Below are 21,752 nucleotides of genomic sequence, written 5' to 3'. Positions count from 1 at the left end.
ACTTGTTCCTATGAATCACTCCCGGCCTCCCAAGAGCCAGACGTTACACAACCAAAGCTATCACCATAACCTCATCAGAGGACTGGTCCAAAAAATTTGATCCCAAACTTGCTCATTATCTTCACGCCCCGCTTTAATTCAAGTGTTTCATAATAATAAAAAGACCCTAATCCTCCTAGAGTTAGTGGGAGTTTTGCCAAAGAGTTCCCAGAACTGGCACTTGACGTTTACTATATAAAGGGGAGCTTTGGAAAGGGGAAAATTCACACAACGGCACCATCTCCCTTGACTCCAGTATATCAGAAAACAGAAGATCCGAAGGTAAGAAAGTCCATGTTGCCTGTAATTACTTCCTACTCTCGAGTTTCAGCATGTTCTAGAAATTCCAATCTCATATGGAAAATAATAGCAGATCTGATGAGATGAATTCAACTCACTTTTCTGGTGGTGAAAAAGGAAAGAACAGTCCCCTTGGACCACCAAGGATATGTAGGAGGACCTTCATGGACACAAATTATGTAGGACATACTATGTTCTCACAAATTATGTTCTCAATACTAGAACCAGGAAGCATTCATTGAAAATGCTGGGAGGAAGAATTAGGACTAATAAAAGGAAATATTTCTTCACTAAACGTGTGATTGGTGTTTGGAATATGCTGCCACAAGAGGTGGTGATGGCCACTAACCTGGATAGCTTTTAAAAGGGCTTGGACAGATTTATGGAGGAGAAGTCGATCTCTGGCTACCAATCTTGATCCTCCTTGATCTCAGATTGCAAATGCCTTAGCAGACCAGGTGCTCAGGAGCAGCAGCAGCAGCAGGCCATTGCTTTCACATCCTGAATGTGAGCTCCCAAAGGCACCTGGTGGGCCACTGCGAGTAGCAGAGTGCTAGACTAGATGGACTCTGGTCTGATCCAGCAGGCTTGTCCTTATGTTCTTATGACAGGGGATGTAATTAGGAAGGGAATTCACTGAGACAAAATGAACAAGATGTGTGGATCACATGGGATTGGAAGCACCTCTGATACTTTATTTAGACCAATATAATAGTTAGCAATGTTAAACTTCCTGAATTCATTCAGACTTCCATGTTGTAGCTCTGGATTGACATCTTTTCCTCCAGCAAAACTGTGCAGACAGACAGGAATTCACCAGGTGGGAATTTTCCCAGAATGGAAATTTGGTGACAGGTAGCACTTTTCCTGTTGAAGTTCTGCTCCCCACTGCTATAAAAAAGAAGGTGGTTCAAATTTGGACATCCTCTTCTCCCCCCGCCCCCCCAGGCAAACATTGGCAATTACCTAAGATGACAGAGTTGAGGGAGCACCAAAAGAGTGAGAAGGCACAGGCTGCTCCAGGGGTCCAGACCGCAGGACAGGGAGAGTGTCAAAACAGTGTTCCTCCGATGCATCTATCTTGCCTGCTCAGAAGTAATTCCCACTCTGTTCAATGGGATTTTCATCCAGGTTAACATGCATAGGACTCAAGCCACTGGAATAATCCCATTCATGTTTAAAGATGTTTGTTATGTACGTTGGACAGGCAGGCAGGCAGGCAGGCAGGCAGGCAGGCAGGCAGGCAGGCAGGCAGGCAGGCAGGCAGGCAGGCAGATAGATAGATAGATAGATAGATAGATAGATAGATAGATAGATAGATAGATAGATAGATAGATAGATAGATAGATAGATAGATAGATAGATAGATAGATAGATAGATAGATAGATAGATAGATAGATAGATAGATAGATAGATAGATAGATAGATAGATAGATAGATAGATAGATCGATAGATAGATAGATAGATAGATAGATAGATTTAATTAGGAAGGGAATTCACTGAGACAAAATGAACAAGATGTCTGGATCACATGGGATTGGATGGATGGATGGATGGATGGATGGATGGATGGATGGATGGATGGATGGATGGATGGATGGATGGATGGATGGATGGATGGATGGATGGATGGATGGATGGATGGATGGATGGATGGATGGATGGATGGGTGGGTGGGTGTGTGGGTGGATGTGCTATTCATAGCATACTAAGGTCCCTCTTCTTCCAAAATCCCATCCTCCCCAGGCTCCACTGCCAAAATCTCCAGGAATTTCCCAACAACGAGTTGGCAACCCTATGTATCCTTGTTGCAATTAAATATCAGTTAGCCTTCCTGGTAATTCTGGCACACTGAACAGCTCATACAAAAGCTTTCCCAGATCATGACTCACTGTTGTGATATTTCTCAAAAGAATTCAAATTGGACTGAATGAGGATGAAGTAAATGCTGCAGGCATGAACTACTCATGGTTCTCAGCCCTCATGCTCAAGAGAGACATGGTTGCCAACTCCAGCCTGGAAAATCCCTGGAGATTTTGCTGGATAAATCCAGCAATTTAAAATTTAGAAGCTATATATATAAGAACAAAGTGAAAGACAGAGTATAGGGAACTTTAAACATGTAAACGTACATACCTTCTGCCCTGAGCGGAGACACTCTTTATAAAGTAATTGTGTGGAGATTTACATGTAAAAATAAGAACATAAGGACAAGCCTGCTGGATCAGACCAGAGTCCATCTAGTCCAGCACTCTGCTACTCGCAGTGGCCCACCAGATGCCTTTGGGAGCTCACATGCAGGATGTGAAAGCAATGGCCTTCTGCTGCTGCTCCTCCTGAGCACCTGGTCTGCTAAGGCATTTGCAATCTGAGATCAAGGAGGATCAAGATTAGTAGCCAGAGATCGACTTCTCCTCCATAAATCTGTCCAAGCCCTTTTTGAAGCTATCCAGGTTAGTGGCCATCACCACCTCCTGTGGCAGCATATCCCAAACACCAATCACACGTTGCGTGAAGAAGTGTTTCCTTTTATTAGTCCATATTGTTCCCCCCAATGTATGCCCCCTGGTTTTAATATTGTGAGAAAGAGAGAGAAAATTCTCTGTGTCAACATTTTCTACCCCATGCATAATTTTATAGACTTCAGTCATATCCTCCCTCAGACGTTTCCTCTCCAAACTGAGGAGTCCCAAACGCTGCAGCCACTTTTCATAAGGAAGGTGCTCCAATCCTTCAATCATCTCTTTGATATCCTTTTTGAGATGTGGCGACCAGAACTGAACACAGTACTCCAAGTGCGGTCACACCACTGCTCTATATAAGGGCATGACAATCTTTGCAGTTTCCTAATTATCCCCAGCATGGAGTTTGCCTTTTTCACATCTGCCATGCATTGAGTTGACTCTAGATTCCAGTAATCATTCACCCATGTTTCCGTGAGGAAATCCCATTGTCCTGAATGACATTTGCTTCCTTACTTGCAAGGATGCAAAAGTCTGCATGCTTCTGTATCACATGAGCCCTGACTGAACTGTGTCTGCTTGTTCGGATCTCATGACTTATTCTTATGCAAAACATGTAACCCTTTTTCATCTGCCAAGTACCAGATGAGTGGATGAGTCTTTGGAAGAACCAAATGTTCCAAGCTGATCTCAAAATTTATTTTGCAGCCTCTGTCAATCTGTTGTCCAGCATGTGGATGATGAGACTCTGGGCCAAATTATGTGTTCTATGGGGTAAGTACCTGCATTTGTTCGTTTCTTCATAAGTTATCCAAGAGGGGATTCTACTGGCTGTTAGAGAGAACTTGGAACACTTTGTCCCAAGTTAATTCACTAGGAACAGGGCCAAGAGGCTTGGCTGCACATCTGTCGGATTCTTGCCAGATCAGAACTGCACAAATTAGCATGATTGAGCTGCCTGTTCAATACACACATCTATAAGGACAAAAGCAGGCGAGATAAAATCAATCACCCCCGTCAATATACAGAACAGCAAACTTATGAAACTTCAGTTTGCCTTGGGGTAATGCAAACAAGAAGAGGGCATTTAATGCTTCAACTTCCTGGGGATTTCACAGACTGAATCCATGCTTCCATGCTCCTTTGTTAGCACTTTAACGGTACAGAATTGTCTCCTCCAAAAAAGAAAATTTCCTATGAATATGCTCCCAGCAGAACGGGAGACCACATAAGAACCTAAGAACATAAGAACAAGCCAGCTGGATCAGACCAGAGTCCATCTAGTCCAGCTCTCTGCTACTCGCATTGGCCCACCAGGTGCCTTTGGGAGCTCACGTGCAGGATGTGAAAGCAATGGCCTTCTGCTGCTGCTGCTGCTCCTGAGCACCTGGTCTGCTAAGGCATTTGCAATCTGAGATCAAGGAGATCAAGATTGGTAGCCATAGATCGACTTCTCCTCCATAAATCTGCCCAAGCCCCCTTTAAAGCTATCCAGGTTAGTGGCCATCACCACCTCTTGTGGCAGCATATTCCAAACACCAATCACACATTGCGTGAAGAAGTGTTTCCATTTATTAGTCCTAATTGTTCGCCCCAGCATTTTCAATGAATGCCCCCTGGGCATACCACAGTATGAATTATCAAGTGGAAGTTGAAAGGTCATGTTTCCTGTTTCTTTCCCATGAAAATCTAAAACAAATTGAGGCTGCGCAAGCCGGTCGTGGGCACTTTGTAGTCAAAGAGAGTGGCATGACCTTTATTTCAACTGCTTGAAACCTCAGCTCTGAACTGTTAAAGATAAGGTTGCCAGGTCCCTCCTGACCATTGGCAGCGAACAGGGTGCTCAGGTTGCCAGATCCAGATTGGGAAACTCCTAGAGACTTGGAGATCGAACCTGGAGAGGACAGACACACCAGAGTCCACCCTCTCTTTCTCCAGGGAAATTGACTCTGTACTCTGGAGATGAGCTGTAATTCCAGGAAATCCCCAGGTGGCGTAGGAGGTTAAGAGCTCGTGTATCTAATCTGGAGGAACCGGGTTTGATTCCCAGCTCTGCCGCTTGAGCTGTGGAGGCTTATCTGGGGAATTCAGATTAGCCTGTACACTCCCACACACGCCAGCTGGGTGACCTTGGGCTAGTCACAGCTTCTCAGAGCTCTCTCAGACCCACCTACCTCACCGGGTGTTTGTTGTGAGGGGGGAAGGGCAAGGAGATTGTAAGCCCCTTTGAGTCTCCTGCAGGAGAGAAATGGGGGATATAAATCCAAACTACTACTACTACTACTACTACTTCTCCTCCTCCTCCTCCTCCTCCTCCTCCTCCTCCTCTTCTTCTTCTTCTTCTTCTTCTTCTTCTTCTTCTTCTTCTTCTTCTTCTTCTCCTCTCTACTTCAGAGTTGGGGGAAAGTATCAGCAGAGGAATCAGTTTTTAAAAGTATTTTCCGTATGCTATATTTTGTTGTCTGCTTTCCCCCAAGGAGTGTACATTGACATATATGGGGTTAACCACTTTTTATCCTTATATCATGTAACCAATTTTCATCCTTGTGATGACTGAGTGAAGATTGGGGTGCAGATGTGTTAGGTCTCAACAGAGCCCATCCAATCCAATCCAAAAACCTTTATTAGGCATAAAACCAGAAGTACCATACATTCCAAGTACAATAACAGGATCATTGTTACACATCACGTAGAACACGGATTAAAAATGTGGCAGCTGCTTCAGAAATTTCTACATTAGGGCCGTTCAATAGCTTAGACGTTTTTAGTTTGTCTGAGAAAAACATAAATTCTAGAGGTAGTAAAGCTCCCAGATCGGTTCTAATATCGTTATACCTCGAACAGTAAAGCAGGATATGAGGAATTGGGTCCATAGCGTTGGGACAGTACCGACAACAACGCTCACTTCGTGGGATGTTAAGGAAACGAGCTTGAAGATAGACAGAGGGGAATGAGTTGCACCTTGCTCTGGTCATGACCCATCTGCACTTATAGTTAACAAGCTGTTCTAAATATACAGCAGGGCTAGATTTCTGGGGTGCTCAACAGAGACATAGTGAGGGGGAACTGCGCCCAGGGCATGTGTGCACCCCGCACCCCTACCATGCCCCCCTCCACCCCCACCATGCCCCGGAATGCCCCCAGAACGCCCTGGCACTGGAGCATGCCTGGTGCAAGATGCCCCACCCTTTCCCCTGCACGCTACGCCACTGTGTCTCAGTCCTTAAGCCAATAAACAGGCTCTTGATAATGGATCAGAAGTGTTTATTGAAAGCAGTAAGGCAGCATACCCTAGCTTGAGAAAGCCAGTCCTGATGGCTTGGCTTTCCTGGGTTGTTTTATCCCTAGCTTCATCCCCCACCCAGTTTTCCCAGCAAAAGTGCAAAGGAGATTGTTTTAGGAGCCAACGTCTCAAAGACGTCAAAGGGAGAGTTATGCCACCTGCGAAACTTCCCCCCTGAGGTGCACAGGATGACAGGATGTTTCATCTAGTTCTCTACATTTGTTATCAAGCAAGGGACATCAAAGGGGAAAGTGAGACAGGTCCCTTCTACATGACACTCAGCAGATACGACGACACATCAATCAAGCGTAACAAAAAGCAGGTTACACGACAGGTTACATGACAGTCAAGAGTTGGTTCTGACAAGATGGCCTGTGACTAGGTTGAGGCCACCCTACTGCAATGAGTGGTTAAGTGGAGACCTGAATTCAGACATCCCCATTCCAAACCCAACACCCTTATTATCTGTCTGAATTACTTGACAATACTAGACAATCCTAGACTCAGAAGAGAATTCATGCAAGGCAGAACACACTATCTTCAGCAGTCTTATATGGCAGATATCAGTGAATTTCGTATTCTGAAAGAGTCTGCATTGGCAGATGCAGATCCCCTGATTCCCTGTTTCAGATCCTGTTGAATGGTCAACAGTGGCCCCTTCCGCACACGCAAAATAATGTGTTTTCAAACCACTTTCACAACTGTTTGCAAGTGGATTTTGCTATTCCGTACAGGTTTAAAGAGCACTGAAAGCAGTTTGAAAGTGTATTATTCTGCATGTGCGGAATGAGCCTGTGTGAAGATGTAAGGACAGAAGTGGAGCTGCCAGGGGATGGGGGGCGCATTGCACTGGGCATGCGCCTGGGAGGGGCGGGAAATCACCCCCCCCACACACACACACACACAAACATTTACCTTAGTGAAACAGTGCAGGCTGGAGAATTGACCTGTTCCCTTCAGGCTGAAAACGGCCTGGTGGGAACTGCACTTCCCAGGAGACCTTGCGAGCTCCAAGGTCTCATGGGAAATGTAGTTCCCACGAGGCCATTTTCAGCCTGAAGGGAACAGGTCAATTCTCCAGCCTGCACTGTTTCTTGAAGGTAAGTGTGTGTGGAGTGGGGGGGCAGGGTGCCATGGAGGGGGGTGGGGCAGAAAACACAGAGTGTGCACCAGGCTCACTATGGCCCAGCTATGCCTCTGTGTAAGGGAGAAATCATTTAGGACTGTAACACCATTTTACCAAAGAATGGACAAACGTGAGCTTCTTCAGTTCTCATTAATGGACCGAAACTTGACTGTTACTTTTGAAGTGGCAATTCTTTTATTAACAGTCTCTGATCCGCGGTTATCTAATCTTGCTAATAGTGCTAAGGAAAGACTATGATTAATGTCTAACAGAGACTTCGATGGGCTTAGCATTGTATCCAGTTTAATAATTTTAACTATGCTGCTAAAGGTTGTCTTGTCTTGTATCTGACAAAGGAAACTTTGATTCTTAAAACCTTACGCTCAAAATTCTTGTTGATGTCTAAGGTGCTACTGGATGATGCTGTTGAAAGGGTCATGTACTGCATCACTAGGGCACTTTCGTACATGCAGAATAATGTACTTTCAATCCACTTTTCAGTACACTTTGCAGCTGGCTTTTACTGTGTGAAATAGCCAAATCCACTTGCAAACCATTGTGAAAGTGGATTGAAAGTGCATTATTCTGCACAGACAAAAGTGCCCTAACCATGCCACTGTAAGCCAAATTGTATCCTTCTGTAGTCTGTCTCGGAAAAAAAAGATGTTACTAGGGTGGTCAGTTCCTCTGCCACGGAACTCAACATGCCAGACCTTCTTTGTTGCAGAATATTCCACCAGAGTCCTAGCGCCCACCTAGCCCTGCTTCTCCCCAGCCGTTTGATAGTAATTTGATGAACTACCCTGTTTCCCCTAATATAAGACATCTCCGAAAAATAAGACATAGTAGAGGTTTTGCTGAAGTGCGAAAGATAAGGCATCCCCCGAAAGTAAGACATAGCAAAGTTTTTGTTTGGAAGCATTCCCGACAAACAGAACACAGGAAAAATAAGACATCCCCTGAAAATAAGACATAGCACATCTTTGGGAGCAAACATTAACATATTCGGGGAAACATGGTATAACTGCTCCTGTATCAAAATACCATGTTTGATAATGCACAAAATAATAATTTTGAGAAAGGCAGCACATCAAAATGAATGATAATTCTCATATTCATTCGAGAGAGATATTCTAATGCAGACGCATACAATTTTTTCAACCACTGCATGTCAACTGACCATACTAGCGGCTTTTACTGAGACAGAGTACAAGCCCACTGAAATCAACAGGTTAGCGCAATCATAGACTAGTACAATGTTAGTAATGACACTCTCTCCCTTAGGGTAAATATCATTTTTGGTCATTTTTGCCCTGTCTTCAATGACACGCATATTCGGATAATGTCACCATTTTTAATCCTAGCCTCAGGCAAAGTAAGTCTCATCTTGGGCCAGCTCAGTGGTTGGGAGAAGCCTCCAAGTCATCAGTCCACCAAGAATTTTCTCAGCAACCATAGTGGCCAATCCGCTCCTCATATCTATTCCCCCCCATACAGCATAAGCACACTCACTTTGATGACCTCCTAAAACACAGTGAAATGTTTGTTTAGAACTCTCTAAAAGCTTTATTTTTCTTTGTTAGGAATGTCGATGGCTCCTGGCTTGGTGATAGCGAGTCCTTTAGGCAAAGAATTTGCCACAGCGTTCATGCAGAATGGTTTGCAACAAACGTCGCAGGCGGATTTCACCCTGATGGTCTCGGGATACGCTCCTAACACGTCTATCATAATTTACATGAAGAGGCCAGCATTGAGGGCAAAGGCCACAGTGAATGCAGGTCAAACCCTGTCCGTGAAAATCCCACGTGAAGCGGAGATGGTTGGGACCGGTTTATTTGACAGCACGGTCACTGTCCGAGCCGACAAAGATATCTCCATCCTCTCTGCCAGTCACAAAACCAATTCAATCGATACTACCATTGTCTACCCAGTGACAAGTTTAGGAACTGAGTACTTTGTTGTCACTCCAACTGTAGGGACAGAACGCTATCGAGAGTTTGCCATCATCGCCTGGGAAGAGCCCACACTGGTTGATGTGTACCTCAAAGGGACTGTGACGTTTCAGGGAAAAAAATATTCCCATGGCAGCAAGATCTCCATTACGCTTAGTCCCTACCAAGCTGTCCAGCTCCAAAGTGGGGTGGATGTCTCTGGCACAAGAATCGTCTCTCAGAAAACAGTGGCTGTCTACAGCGGCCACACGTGTGTCTCTAGGCAAGTCCATTGTGATCATGTTTCTGAGCAGCTGTTGCCTGTTTCTAGCTGGGGTACCAACTTCATTGTCCCCTCTATGCCCTTTGACACAGGGTACGACATAGTGTATGTTTCTTCTTCTCAAAAAACTCACGTTGATTCCCAAACTGGAGGAAGCAAGACCAGCCGAGTCTTGGCCGCTGCTCGATCGACCCTGTATGGCATTCAAGGCTCGACTGCTTTGTTCCTTTCCGCTGCCTCGGGCATCCAAGTTACCTTCTTCTGTGATGGGGGCACTCACAATAACTTCCACTACGGCCCTTTCTTCATGGCAATCCCCGCTGTCTCTAGCTACTGTCAAGCCTACAACATCTATGGGCATGACCAGTTTGAGAACTACGCGCTGATCATTGCCAAATCATCGGAGGCTTCTGGGATCACCTTGGACAAGCGGCCATTGAGAAATCTCCAGTGGAATCCAGTTTCTGGCACTGAATTCTCCTGGGCATGGCACAGCCTGGGCCGCAGAGCCGTAGTCCACGTCGTGGAGCACCCCACAGCTGTCTTTGGGCTGCTGAGTGTTGGGGTTGGAAACGAGAAGGCATATGGCTCCCCCGCAGTTTGTGCGAAAGGTAACAACAGTGCTGCTGTCCTCTTTCTTTTCTATCTCCATTCTTTTTATCAGTTTACCACACTTTGCCAAAAAACAAAAGACCTTATTCTTTTTTTTAAAAAAAAACTTTTATTAGGTTTTAAAAACAGACAATACAAAATGTTTCATTTTAGGGGACAGACATTCCCAAGCGTCCTATTGACCTTGTCAACATTAATCCATTGGAAAGTTCTTCCCATGCCCATAAAAAAGGAGTTGTAATAAAACACTCATTTGGACCCTTTTCAATTCTTTCCCTTTCCCACAGTTTGGGTTTCCCACCCCCCCCCCCCCCCACCCCCCCCCCCCCCCACCCCCCCCCCCCCCCACCCCCCCCCCCCCCCACCCCCCCCCCCCCCCACCCCCCCCCCCCCCCACCCCCCCCCCCCCCCACCCCCCCCCCCCCCCACCCCCCCCCCCCCCCACCCCCCCCCCCCCCCACCCCCCCCCCCCCCCACCCCCCCCCCCCCCCACCCCCCCCCCCCCCCACCCCCCCCCCCCCCCACCCCCCCCCCCCCCCACCCCCCCCCCCCCCCACCCCCCCCCCCCCCCACCCCCCCCCCCCCCCACCCCCCCCCCCCCCCACCCCCCCCCCCCCCCACCCCCCCCCCCCCCCACCCCCCCCCCCCCCCACCCCCCCCCCCCCCCACCCCCCCCCCCCCCCACCCCCCCCCCCCCCCACCCCCCCCCCCCCCCACCCCCCCCCCCCCCCACCCCCCCCCCCCCCCACCCCCCCCCCCCCCCACCCCCCCCCCCCCCCACCCCCCCCCCCCCCCACCCCCCCCCCCCCCCACCCCCCCCCCCCCCCACCCCCCCCCCCCCCCACCCCCCCCCCCCCCCACCCCCCCCCCCCCCCACCCCCCCCCCCCCCCACCCCCCCCCCCCCCCACCCCCCCCCCCCCCCACCCCCCCCCCCCCCCACCCCCCCCCCCCCCCACCCCCCCCCCCCCCCACCCCCCCCCCCCCCCACCCCCCCCCCCCCCCACCCCCCCCCCCCCCCACCCCCCCCCCCCCCCACCCCCCCCCCCCCCCACCCCCCCCCCCCCCCACCCCCCCCCCCCCCCACCCCCCCCCCCCCCCACCCCCCCCCCCCCCCACCCCCCCCCCCCCCCACCCCCCCCCCCCCCCACCCCCCCCCCCCCCCACCCCCCCCCCCCCCCACCCCCCCCCCCCCCCACCCCCCCCCCCCCCCACCCCCCCCCCCCCCCACCCCCCCCCCCCCCCACCCCCCCCCCCCCCCACCCCCCCCCCCCCCCACCCCCCCCCCCCCCCACCCCCCCCCCCCCCCACCCCCCCCCCCCCCCACCCCCCCCCCCCCCCACCCCCCCCCCCCCCCACCCCCCCCCCCCCCCACCCCCCCCCCCCCCCACCCCCCCCCCCCCCCACCCCCCCCCCCCCCCACCCCCCCCCCCCCCCACCCCCCCCCCCCCCCACCCCCCCCCCCCCCCACCCCCCCCCCCCCCCACCCCCCCCCCCCCCCACCCCCCCCCCCCCCCACCCCCCCCCCCCCCCACCCCCCCCCCCCCCCACCCCCCCCCCCCCCCACCCCCCCCCCCCCCCACCCCCCCCCCCCCCCACCCCCCCCCCCCCCCACCCCCCCCCCCCCCCACCCCCCCCCCCCCCCACCCCCCCCCCCCCCCACCCCCCCCCCCCCCCACCCCCCCCCCCCCCCACCCCCCCCCCCCCCCACCCCCCCCCCCCCCCACCCCCCCCCCCCCCCACCCCCCCCCCCCCCCACCCCCCCCCCCCCCCACCCCCCCCCCCCCCCACCCCCCCCCCCCCCCACCCCCCCCCCCCCCCACCCCCCCCCCCCCCCACCCCCCCCCCCCCCCACCCCCCCCCCCCCCCACCCCCCCCCCCCCCCACCCCCCCCCCCCCCCACCCCCCCCCCCCCCCACCCCCCCCCCCCCCCACCCCCCCCCCCCCCCACCCCCCCCCCCCCCCACCCCCCCCCCCCCCCACCCCCCCCCCCCCCCACCCCCCCCCCCCCCCACCCCCCCCCCCCCCCACCCCCCCCCCCCCCCACCCCCCCCCCCCCCCACCCCCCCCCCCCCCCACCCCCCCCCCCCCCCACCCCCCCCCCCCCCCACCCCCCCCCCCCCCCACCCCCCCCCCCCCCCACCCCCCCCCCCCCCCACCCCCCCCCCCCCCCACCCCCCCCCCCCCCCACCCCCCCCCCCCCCCACCCCCCCCCCCCCCCACCCCCCCCCCCCCCCACCCCCCCCCCCCCCCACCCCCCCCCCCCCCCACCCCCCCCCCCCCCCACCCCCCCCCCCCCCCACCCCCCCCCCCCCCCACCCCCCCCCCCCCCCACCCCCCCCCCCCCCCACCCCCCCCCCCCCCCACCCCCCCCCCCCCCCACCCCCCCCCCCCCCCACCCCCCCCCCCCCCCACCCCCCCCCCCCCCCACCCCCCCCCCCCCCCACCCCCCCCCCCCCCCACCCCCCCCCCCCCCCACCCCCCCCCCCCCCCACCCCCCCCCCCCCCCACCCCCCCCCCCCCCCACCCCCCCCCCCCCCCACCCCCCCCCCCCCCCACCCCCCCCCCCCCCCACCCCCCCCCCCCCCCACCCCCCCCCCCCCCCACCCCCCCCCCCCCCCACCCCCCCCCCCCCCCACCCCCCCCCCCCCCCACCCCCCCCCCCCCCCACCCCCCCCCCCCCCCACCCCCCCCCCCCCCCACCCCCCCCCCCCCCCACCCCCCCCCCCCCCCACCCCCCCCCCCCCCCACCCCCCCCCCCCCCCACCCCCCCCCCCCCCCACCCCCCCCCCCCCCCACCCCCCCCCCCCCCCACCCCCCCCCCCCCCCACCCCCCCCCCCCCCCACCCCCCCCCCCCCCCACCCCCCCCCCCCCCCACCCCCCCCCCCCCCCACCCCCCCCCCCCCCCACCCCCCCCCCCCCCCACCCCCCCCCCCCCCCACCCCCCCCCCCCCCCACCCCCCCCCCCCCCCACCCCCCCCCCCCCCCACCCCCCCCCCCCCCCACCCCCCCCCCCCCCCACCCCCCCCCCCCCCCACCCCCCCCCCCCCCCACCCCCCCCCCCCCCCACCCCCCCCCCCCCCCACCCCCCCCCCCCCCCACCCCCCCCCCCCCCCACCCCCCCCCCCCCCCACCCCCCCCCCCCCCCACCCCCCCCCCCCCCCACCCCCCCCCCCCCCCACCCCCCCCCCCCCCCACCCCCCCCCCCCCCCACCCCCCCCCCCCCCCACCCCCCCCCCCCCCCACCCCCCCCCCCCCCCACCCCCCCCCCCCCCCACCCCCCCCCCCCCCCACCCCCCCCCCCCCCCACCCCCCCCCCCCCCCACCCCCCCCCCCCCCCACCCCCCCCCCCCCCCACCCCCCCCCCCCCCCACCCCCCCCCCCCCCCACCCCCCCCCCCCCCCACCCCCCCCCCCCCCCACCCCCCCCCCCCCCCACCCCCCCCCCCCCCCACCCCCCCCCCCCCCCACCCCCCCCCCCCCCCACCCCCCCCCCCCCCCACCCCCCCCCCCCCCCACCCCCCCCCCCCCCCACCCCCCCCCCCCCCCACCCCCCCCCCCCCCCACCCCCCCCCCCCCCCACCCCCCCCCCCCCCCACCCCCCCCCCCCCCCACCCCCCCCCCCCCCCACCCCCCCCCCCCCCCACCCCCCCCCCCCCCCACCCCCCCCCCCCCCCACCCCCCCCCCCCCCCACCCCCCCCCCCCCCCACCCCCCCCCCCCCCCACCCCCCCCCCCCCCCACCCCCCCCCCCCCCCACCCCCCCCCCCCCCCACCCCCCCCCCCCCCCACCCCCCCCCCCCCCCACCCCCCCCCCCCCCCACCCCCCCCCCCCCCCACCCCCCCCCCCCCCCACCCCCCCCCCCCCCCACCCCCCCCCCCCCCCACCCCCCCCCCCCCCCACCCCCCCCCCCCCCCACCCCCCCCCCCCCCCACCCCCCCCCCCCCCCACCCCCCCCCCCCCCCACCCCCCCCCCCCCCCACCCCCCCCCCCCCCCACCCCCCCCCCCCCCCACCCCCCCCCCCCCCCACCCCCCCCCCCCCCCACCCCCCCCCCCCCCCACCCCCCCCCCCCCCCACCCCCCCCCCCCCCCACCCCCCCCCCCCCCCACCCCCCCCCCCCCCCACCCCCCCCCCCCCCCACCCCCCCCCCCCCCCACCCCCCCCCCCCCCCACCCCCCCCCCCCCCCACCCCCCCCCCCCCCCACCCCCCCCCCCCCCCACCCCCCCCCCCCCCCACCCCCCCCCCCCCCCACCCCCCCCCCCCCCCACCCCCCCCCCCCCCCACCCCCCCCCCCCCCCACCCCCCCCCCCCCCCACCCCCCCCCCCCCCCACCCCCCCCCCCCCCCACCCCCCCCCCCCCCCACCCCCCCCCCCCCCCACCCCCCCCCCCCCCCACCCCCCCCCCCCCCCACCCCCCCCCCCCCCCACCCCCCCCCCCCCCCACCCCCCCCCCCCCCCACCCCCCCCCCCCCCCACCCCCCCCCCCCCCCACCCCCCCCCCCCCCCACCCCCCCCCCCCCCCACCCCCCCCCCCCCCCACCCCCCCCCCCCCCCACCCCCCCCCCCCCCCACCCCCCCCCCCCCCCACCCCCCCCCCCCCCCACCCCCCCCCCCCCCCACCCCCCCCCCCCCCCACCCCCCCCCCCCCCCACCCCCCCCCCCCCCCACCCCCCCCCCCCCCCACCCCCCCCCCCCCCCACCCCCCCCCCCCCCCACCCCCCCCCCCCCCCACCCCCCCCCCCCCCCACCCCCCCCCCCCCCCACCCCCCCCCCCCCCCACCCCCCCCCCCCCCCACCCCCCCCCCCCCCCACCCCCCCCCCCCCCCACCCCCCCCCCCCCCCACCCCCCCCCCCCCCCACCCCCCCCCCCCCCCACCCCCCCCCCCCCCCACCCCCCCCCCCCCCCACCCCCCCCCCCCCCCACCCCCCCCCCCCCCCACCCCCCCCCCCCCCCACCCCCCCCCCCCCCCACCCCCCCCCCCCCCCACCCCCCCCCCCCCCCACCCCCCCCCCCCCCCACCCCCCCCCCCCCCCACCCCCCCCCCCCCCCACCCCCCCCCCCCCCCACCCCCCCCCCCCCCCACCCCCCCCCCCCCCCACCCCCCCCCCCCCCCACCCCCCCCCCCCCCCACCCCCCCCCCCCCCCACCCCCCCCCCCCCCCACCCCCCCCCCCCCCCACCCCCCCCCCCCCCCACCCCCCCCCCCCCCCACCCCCCCCCCCCCCCACCCCCCCCCCCCCCCACCCCCCCCCCCCCCCACCCCCCCCCCCCCCCACCCCCCCCCCCCCCCACCCCCCCCCCCCCCCACCCCCCCCCCCCCCCACCCCCCCCCCCCCCCACCCCCCCCCCCCCCCACCCCCCCCCCCCCCCACCCCCCCCCCCCCCCACCCCCCCCCCCCCCCACCCCCCCCCCCCCCCACCCCCCCCCCCCCCCACCCCCCCCCCCCCCCACCCCCCCCCCCCCCCACCCCCCCCCCCCCCCACCCCCCCCCCCCCCCACCCCCCCCCCCCCCCACCCCCCCCCCCCCCCACCCCCCCCCCCCCCCACCCCCCCCCCCCCCCACCCCCCCCCCCCCCCACCCCCCCCCCCCCCCACCCCCCCCCCCCCCCACCCCCCCCCCCCCCCACCCCCCCCCCCCCCCACCCCCCCCCCCCCCCACCCCCCCCCCCCCCCACCCCCCCCCCCCCCCACCCCCCCCCCCCCCCACCCCCCCCCCCCCCCACCCCCCCCCCCCCCCACCCCCCCCCCCCCCCACCCCCCCCCCCCCCCACCCCCCCCCCCCCCCACCCCCCCCCCCCCCCACCCCCCCCCCCCCCCACCCCCCCCCCCCCCCACCCCCCCCCCCCCCCACCCCCCCCCCCCCCCACCCCCCCCCCCCCCCACCCCCCCCCCCCCCCACCCCCCCCCCCCCCCACCCCCCCCCCCCCCCACCCCCCCCCCCCCCCACCCCCCCCCCCCCCCACCCCCCCCCCCCCCCACCCCCCCCCCCCCCCACCCCCCCCCCCCCCCACCCCCCCCCCCCCCCACCCCCCCCCCCCCCCACCCCCCCCCCCCCCCACCCCCCCCCCCCCCCACCCCCCCCCCCCCCCACCCCCCCCCCCCCCCACCCCCCCCCCCCCCCACCCCCCCCCCCCCCCACCCCCCCCCCCCCCCACCCCCCCCCCCCCCCACCCCCCCCCCCCCCCACCCCCCCCCCCCCCCACCCCCCCCCCCCCCCACCCCCCCCCCCCCCCACCCCCCCCCCCCCCCACCCCCCCCCCCCCCCACCCCCCCCCCCCCCCACCCCCCCCCCCCCCCACCCCCCCCCCCCCCCACCCCCCCCCCCCCCCACCCCCCCCCCCCCCCACCCCCCCCCCCCCCCACCCCCCCCCCCCCCCACCCCCCCCCCCCCCCACCCCCCCCCCCCCCCACCCCCCCCCCCCCCCACCCCCCCCCCCCCCCACCCCCCCCCCCCCCCACCCCCCCCCCCCCCCACCCCCCCCCCCCCCCACCCCCCCCCCCCCCCACCCCCCCCCCCCCCCACCCCCCCCCCCCCCCACCCCCCCCCCCCCCCACCCCCCCCCCCCCCCACCCCCCCCCCCCCCCACCCCCCCCCCCCCCCACCCCCCCCCCCCCCCACCCCCCCCCCCCCCCACCCCCCCCCCCCCCCACCCCCCCCCCCCCCCACCCCCCCCCCCCCCCACCCCCCCCCCCCCCCACCCCCCCCCCCCCCCACCCCCCCCCCCCCCCACCCCCCCCCCCCCCCACCCCCCCCCCCCCCCACCCCCCCCCCCCCCCACCCCCCCCCCCCCCCACCCCCCCCCCCCCCCACCCCCCCCCCCCCCCACCCCCCCCCCCCCCCACCCCCCCCCCCCCCCACCCCCCCCCCCCCCCACCCCCCCCCCCCCCCACCCCCCCCCCCCCCCACCCCCCCCCCCCCCCACCCCCCCCCCCCCCCACCCCCCCCCCCCCCCACCCCCCCCCCCCCCCACCCCCCCCCCCCCCCACCCCCCCCCCCCCCCACCCCCCCCCCCCCCCACCCCCCCCCCCCCCCACCCCCCCCCCCCCCCACCCCCCCCCCCCCCCACCCCCCCCCCCCCCCACCCCCCCCCCCCCCCACCCCCCCCCCCCCCCACCCCCCCCCCCCCCCACCCCCCCCCCCCCCCACCCCCCCCCCCCCCCACCCCCCCCCCCCCCCACCCCCCCCCCCCCCCACCCCCCCCCCCCCCCACCCCCCCCCCCCCCCACCCCCCCCCCCCCCCACCCCCCCCCCCCCCCACCCCCCCCCCCCCCCACCCCCCCCCCCCCCCACCCCCCCCCCCCCCCACCCCCCCCCCCCCCCACCCCCCCCCCCCCCCACCCCCCCCCCCCCCCACCCCCCCCCCCCCCCACCCCCCCCCCCCCCCACCCCCCCCCCCCCCCACCCCCCCCCCCCCCCACCCCCCCCCCCCCCCACCCCCCCCCCCCCCCACCCCCCCCCCCCCCCACCCCCCCCCCCCCCCACCCCCCCCCCCCCCCACCCCCCCCCCCCCCCACCCCCCCCCCCCCCCACCCCCCCCCCCCCCCACCCCCCCCCCCCCCCACCCCCCCCCCCCCCCACCCCCCCCCCCCCCCACCCCCCCCCCCCCCCACCCCCCCCCCCCCCCACCCCCCCCCCCCCCCACCCCCCCCCCCCCCCACCCCCCCCCCCCCCCACCCCCCCCCCCCCCCACCCCCCCCCCCCCCCACCCCCCCCCCCCCCCACCCCCCCCCCCCCCCACCCCCCCCCCCCCCCACCCCCCCCCCCCCCCACCCCCCCCCCCCCCCACCCCCCCCCCCCCCCACCCCCCCCCCCCCCCACCCCCCCCCCCCCCCACCCCCCCCCCCCCCCACCCCCCCCCCCCCCCACCCCCCCCCCCCCCCACCCCCCCCCCCCCCCACCCCCCCCCCCCCCCACCCCCCCCCCCCCCCACCCCCCCCCCCCCCCACCCCCCCCCCCCCCCACCCCCCCCCCCCCCCACCCCCCCCCCCCCCCACCCCCCCCCCCCCCCACCCCCCCCCCCCCCCACCCCCCCCCCCCCCCACCCCCCCCCCCCCCCACCCCCCCCCCCCCCCACCCCCCCCCCCCCCCACCCCCCCCCCCCCCCACCCCCCCCCCCCCCCACCCCCCCCCCCCCCCACCCCCCCCCCCCCCCACCCCCCCCCCCCCCCACCCCCCCCCCCCCCCACCCCCCCCCCCCCCCACCCCCCCCCCCCCCCACCCCCCCCCCCCCCCACCCCCCCCCCCCCCCACCCCCCCCCCCCCCCACCCCCCCCCCCCCCCACCCCCCCCCCCCCCCACCCCCCCCCCCCCCCACCCCCCCCCCCCCCCACCCCCCCCCCCCCCCACCCCCCCCCCCCCCCACCCCCCCCCCCCCCCACCCCCCCCCCCCCCCACCCCCCCCCCCCCCCACCCCCCCCCCCCCCCACCCCCCCCCCCCCCCACCCCCCCCCCCCCCCACCCCCCCCCCCCCCCACCCCCCCCCCCCCCCACCCCCCCCCCCCCCCACCCCCCCCCCCCCCCACCCCCCCCCCCCCCCACCCCCCCCCCCCCCCACCCCCCCCCCCCCCCACCCCCCCCCCCCCCCACCCCCCCCCCCCCCCACCCCCCCCCCCCCCCACCCCCCCCCCCCCCCACCCCCCCCCCCCCCCACCCCCCCCCCCCCCCACCCCCCCCCCCCCCCACCCCCCCCCCCCCCCACCCCCCCCCCCCCCCACCCCCCCCCCCCCCCACCCCCCCCCCCCCCCACCCCCCCCCCCCCCCACCCCCCCCCCCCCCCACCCCCCCCCCCCCCCACCCCCCCCCCCCCCCACCCCCCCCCCCCCCCACCCCCCCCCCCCCCCACCCCCCCCCCCCCCCACCCCCCCCCCCCCCCACCCCCCCCCCCCCCCACCCCCCCCCCCCCCCACCCCCCCCCCCCCCCACCCCCCCCCCCCCCCACCCCCCCCCCCCCCCACCCCCCCCCCCCCCCACCCCCCCCCCCCCCCACCCCCCCCCCCCCCCACCCCCCCCCCCCCCCACCCCCCCCCCCCCCCACCCCCCCCCCCCCCCACCCCCCCCCCCCCCCACCCCCCCCCCCCCCCACCCCCCCCCCCCCCCACCCCCCCCCCCCCCCACCCCCCCCCCCCCCCACCCCCCCCCCCCCCCACCCCCCCCCCCCCCCACCCCCCCCCCCCCCCACCCCCCCCCCCCCCCACCCCCCCCCCCCCCCACCCCCCCCCCCCCCCACCCCCCCCCCCCCCCACCCCCCCCCCCCCCCACCCCCCCCCCCCCCCACCCCCCCCCCCCCCCACCCCCCCCCCCCCCCACCCCCCCCCCCCCCCACCCCCCCCCCCCCCCACCCCCCCCCCCCCCCACCCCCCCCCCCCCCCACCCCCCCCCCCCCCCACCCCCCCCCCCCCCCACCCCCCCCCCCCCCCACCCCCCCCCCCCCCCACCCCCCCCCCCCCCCACCCCCCCCCCCCCCCACCCCCCCCCCCCCCCACCCCCCCCCCCCCCCACCCCCCCCCCCCCCCACCCCCCCCCCCCCCCACCCCCCCCCCCCCCCACCCCCCCCCCCCCCCACCCCCCCCCCCCCCCACCCCCCCCCCCCCCCACCCCCCCCCCCCCCCACCCCCCCCCCCCCCCACCCCCCCCCCCCCCCACCCCCCCCCCCCCCCACCCCCCCCCCCCCCCACCCCCCCCCCCCCCCACCCCCCCCCCCCCCCACCCCCCCCCCCCCCCACCCCCCCCCCCCCCCACCCCCCCCCCCCCCCACCCCCCCCCCCCCCCACCCCCCCCCCCCCCCACCCCCCCCCCCCCCCACCCCCCCCCCCCCCCACCCCCCCCCCCCCCCACCCCCCCCCCCCCCCACCCCCCCCCCCCCCCACCCCCCCCCCCCCCCACCCCCCCCCCCCCCCACCCCCCCCCCCCCCCACCCCCCCCCCCCCCCACCCCCCCCCCCCCCCACCCCCCCCCCCCCCCACCCCCCCCCCCCCCCACCCCCCCCCCCCCCCACCCCCCCCCCCCCCCACCCCCCCCCCCCCCCACCCCCCCCCCCCCCCACCCCCCCCCCCCCCCACCCCCCCCCCCCCCCACCCCCCCCCCCCCCCACCCCCCCCCCCCCCCACCCCCCCCCCCCCCCACCCCCCCCCCCCCCCACCCCCCCCCCCCCCCACCCCCCCCCCCCCCCACCCCCCCCCCCCCCCACCCCCCCCCCCCCCCACCCCCCCCCCCCCCCACCCCCCCCCCCCCCCACCCCCCCCCCCCCCCACCCCCCCCCCCCCCCACCCCCCCCCCCCCCCACCCCCCCCCCCCCCCACCCCCCCCCCCCCCCACCCCCCCCCCCCCCCACCCCCCCCCCCCCCCACCCCCCCCCCCCCCCACCCCCCCCCCCCCCCACCCCCCCCCCCCCCCACCCCCCCCCCCCCCCACCCCCCCCCCCCCCCACCCCCCCCCCCCCCCACCCCCCCCCCCCCCCACCCCCCCCCCCCCCCACCCCCCCCCCCCCCCACCCCCCCCCCCCCCCACCCCCCCCCCCCCCCACCCCCCCCCCCCCCCACCCCCCCCCCCCCCCACCCCCCCCCCCCCCCACCCCCCCCCCCCCCCACCCCCCCCCCCCCCCACCCCCCCCCCCCCCCACCCCCCCCCCCCCCCACCCCCCCCCCCCCCCACCCCCCCCCCCCCCCACCCCCCCCCCCCCCCACCCCCCCCCCCCCCCACCCCCCCCCCCCCCCACCCCCCCCCCCCCCCACCCCCCCCCCCCCCCACCCCCCCCCCCCCCCACCCCCCCCCCCCCCCACCCCCCCCCCCCCCCACCCCCCCCCCCCCCCACCCCCCCCCCCCCCCACCCCCCCCCCCCCCCACCCCCCCCCCCCCCCACCCCCCCCCCCCCCCACCCCCCCCCCCCCCCACCCCCCCCCCCCCCCACCCCCCCCCCCCCCCACCCCCCCCCCCCCCCACCCCCCCCCCCCCCCACCCCCCCCCCCCCCCACCCCCCCCCCCCCCCACCCCCCCCCCCCCCCACCCCCCCCCCCCCCCACCCCCCCCCCCCCCCACCCCCCCCCCCCCCCACCCCCCCCCCCCCCCACCCCCCCCCCCCCCCACCCCCCCCCCCCCCCACCCCCCCCCCCCCCCACCCCCCCCCCCCCCCACCCCCCCCCCCCCCCACCCCCCCCCCCCCCCACCCCCCCCCCCCCCCACCCCCCCCCCCCCCCACCCCCCCCCCCCCCCACCCCCCCCCCCCCCCACCCCCCCCCCCCCCCACCCCCCCCCCCCCCCACCCCCCCCCCCCCCCACCCCCCCCCCCCCCCACCCCCCCCCCCCCCCACCCCCCCCCCCCCCCACCCCCCCCCCCCCCCACCCCCCCCCCCCCCCACCCCCCCCCCCCCCCACCCCCCCCCCCCCCCACCCCCCCCCCCCCCCACCCCCCCCCCCCCCCACCCCCCCCCCCCCCCACCCCCCCCCCCCCCCACCCCCCCCCCCCCCCACCCCCCCCCCCCCCCACCCCCCCCCCCCCCCACCCCCCCCCCCCCCCACCCCCCCCCCCCCCCACCCCCCCCCCCCCCCACCCCCCCCCCCCCCCACCCCCCCCCCCCCCCACCCCCCCCCCCCCCCACCCCCCCCCCCCCCCACCCCCCCCCCCCCCCACCCCCCCCCCCCCCCACCCCCCCCCCCCCCCACCCCCCCCCCCCCCCACCCCCCCCCCCCCCCACCCCCCCCCCCCCCCACCCCCC

General features: G+C 70.6%; 1 protein-coding gene across 1 annotated transcript in view; it reads left to right on the top strand.

The window, feature by feature from the left end:
* The first annotated feature begins 277 nt into the window (after positions 1-277).
* LOC125435446 (IgGFc-binding protein-like) overlaps positions 278-21,752 on the top strand; it is a 31,078-nt gene continuing 9,603 nt past the window's right edge. The window contains exons 1-3 of the mRNA XM_048501645.1: positions 278-321; positions 3,512-3,577; positions 8,796-10,037. Of these exons, the coding sequence (XP_048357602.1) occupies positions 3,535-3,577; positions 8,796-10,037 (1,285 nt within the window). The 5' untranslated portion in view covers positions 278-321; positions 3,512-3,534. The remainder of the gene's footprint in view (positions 322-3,511; positions 3,578-8,795; positions 10,038-21,752) is intronic.

Source organism: Sphaerodactylus townsendi, linkage group LG06, assembly GCF_021028975.2.
Source record: "Sphaerodactylus townsendi isolate TG3544 linkage group LG06, MPM_Stown_v2.3, whole genome shotgun sequence".
Classification (NCBI taxonomy): domain Eukaryota; kingdom Metazoa; phylum Chordata; class Lepidosauria; order Squamata; family Sphaerodactylidae; genus Sphaerodactylus; species Sphaerodactylus townsendi.
Note: the sequence above shows the minus strand (reverse complement) of the source record. Positions and strands in the feature narration are given on the sequence as shown.